The sequence below is a fragment of the Helobdella robusta genome, assembly GCF_000326865.2.
Source record: "Helobdella robusta unplaced genomic scaffold HELROscaffold_18, whole genome shotgun sequence".
Classification (NCBI taxonomy): Eukaryota; Metazoa; Annelida; class Clitellata; order Rhynchobdellida; family Glossiphoniidae; genus Helobdella; species Helobdella robusta.
Window position 1 is genome coordinate 2365043 of NW_008703981.1, and position 2500 is coordinate 2367542.

At 35.6% G+C, this 2500-nt stretch overlaps 1 protein-coding gene across 1 annotated transcript in view; it reads left to right on the top strand.

Annotated features, from left to right (window-relative positions):
• HELRODRAFT_170633 (hypothetical protein) overlaps positions 1 to 1567 on the top strand; it is a gene marked incomplete at both ends in the record, with an annotated part of 4970 nt that extends 3403 nt beyond the window's left edge. Inside the window, 2 exons of the mRNA XM_009016435.1 lie at positions 34 to 1279; positions 1412 to 1567. Of these exons, the coding sequence (XP_009014683.1) occupies positions 34 to 1279; positions 1412 to 1567 (1402 nt within the window). The remainder of the gene's footprint in view (positions 1 to 33; positions 1280 to 1411) is intronic.
• Between the last annotated feature and the right edge of the window lie 933 nt (positions 1568 to 2500).

Genomic DNA, 2500 nt, shown 5'->3' on the forward strand with positions numbered 1-2500 from the left:
CAATAACATCAACAACAACATCAACAACAACAGGTTCGTGACGGATGCCTGGGTTAATGAAAACCAAACGCGATCTATTCCTATTCAAGATAACATCAGCAGCAACTGCAAGGACTTTAATAAAACATTTCTACAAAAATTTAATTCTAATCCTATGAACATTTTACAACAACAACACCAACTACAACCACAACTTCAACAACAACAACAACCACAACAGCAACAACATCAACAATATCAACAACATCAACAACAACAACAGCATGAACAACAAATATCAACACCCAAAATATTAAGCTGGAGATCGCAACTACCAACGCCCACAACAAAACTATCCGCAAAAACATTAACATCGTTGCGAAACTTCCCAACAACAACATTTCAACAAAACAAAAACATCAACAACAACAAAAACATCAATAACAACAACAACATCAACAAAAACATCAACAACGATTTCTACCAGCAAAAAACCGTTTCAGCACCTGTAGTTCTGCATAGGGGAGGTAATAACAACAAAATCAACAACATCAAAAAAAACATCAACAACAACACCCTCATCAAGCACAACGACAACAACAACAACGACAACAACAACAACGTCCAACATCTACCTCCAATCTCTCACAACAACTTCTTTTCTAGTGGTAGCTTTGTCAGCTCTAACAGAAAAAACACTAACAACAACTACGATACTAACAACAATAACAGCAGCAACAACAACAATAATAATAATAACAAAAATATTACGATAAAAAATGGAGCTATCTTAAGTTCAATAAGATTTAATAGAAAAAATTCAAGTCTTCCTAACTTAGACCAACGTCATCAGCAACAAAACCAGCAGCAGCAGCAGCAACAACAACAACAACAACAATATTCACAACGCGATTTACAAAAATTTGTCGATCAACAGATATTGTTGAAACAGCTGGAACAACAAGAGCTAATTGAAATGCAGCAACAGTTGATTTTACAACAGCAGCAGCAGCAACAGCAACAACTACAGCAACAGCAACGACAGCAGCAACAGCAGCAACGACAGCAGCAACAACAACCACAGCAGCAGCAACAACCGCAGTCAAGATTCAAACCGGTCAAAAAGATGAACTCAACTGATAACTCTCAATTACTAATTAATGACGATAGCATCAAAAGTCTAAACAAAAACTTCAACATCAACAACAACGACATCAAAAACATCAACGACACTAACATTAGCAACGTTAACGATGACAACAACAACAATTACGACGTTCCCTTTCCTGACTTCATAGAGGTATATTAAAATTAAAATAACTTAATACAAAACACACCTAAATACACACACACACAAACACATACACATACAAACACATACACGTACATACACAAAGAACACACACACACACACACGTACACAAATACGCAGCCATCTCCGTCGGTAAATACCGAATACCGTTTGTATACCGTCAAAGACTACAAGGCGCTGAAAGTAGAGATGTCACAAGGTATAAATACCGGCTCGCTAGGTCCCGATTTATACAGCGATGATTACAGGAAAAAGGTTGTACGTTCGGATGATTGATTGATTGACTGATTGAATAAAGAGATTGATGAATGAATTGATGGATGGATAAATGAATTAATGAATGAATAAACGAATGAACGAACGAACGAACGAATGATAAAACGAAATATCAAATAAAAGAAAGAAAGAACGAATAATTAAATGATTGAATGGTTAATTTATCATCATTGTAGCTATCATTTGCATTCACCATCGTCATTATCGTCGTCGTCGTCATCATTTTCGTTATCTAGAAAGAAAAATTACTGAAACTGAAAGAATATGCCAAAATGGTTTCGGCCAAAAATATGCGGGAAATAAGCAAAAAATCAGAGACAAGAATTGAACCATCGTCAACAACTTTAACAACTACAACATCAACAACAACAACAACAACAACAACATCATCAACAACAACACCAACGGTCAAACCCTCAATAAAGGCAACATCATCATTGTCGTCGTTATCATTTCGTGGAATCCAAACCCAAGATACTAATGTAGAGAAGAGGAAATTGGTTGGGAATGTATATGTTTGTTTGTATGTTTGTTTGTTTGTATGTTTGTTTGTTTGTATGTATGTATGTATGTGTGCGTGCGTATGTACGAGTGCATGTACTTGTTTCGTAAGTACGTGCGTGTGTGTATGTGTGTGTGTGTTTGTGTGTGTGTGTGTGTGTACGTGAGTGTATAATGTTAATTCTGATTCACACAGGCCTTAGAGTACGCTAAAACAGTGCCTAAACCTAGACCGAGGTATATAATGATGATGACGACGACCATGATGATGTGATGATAATAATAATGATAATAATTATTATTATGGTAATAATTTTAATGATAATAATAATTTCACAATTTCTGAAGAATTAAAAATGACGTAGATTCAAATCAGCGTCAAATGTCAGTACAGCCCGACGGTAAGTTACTAGCAATTATAAAAAAAAGGTT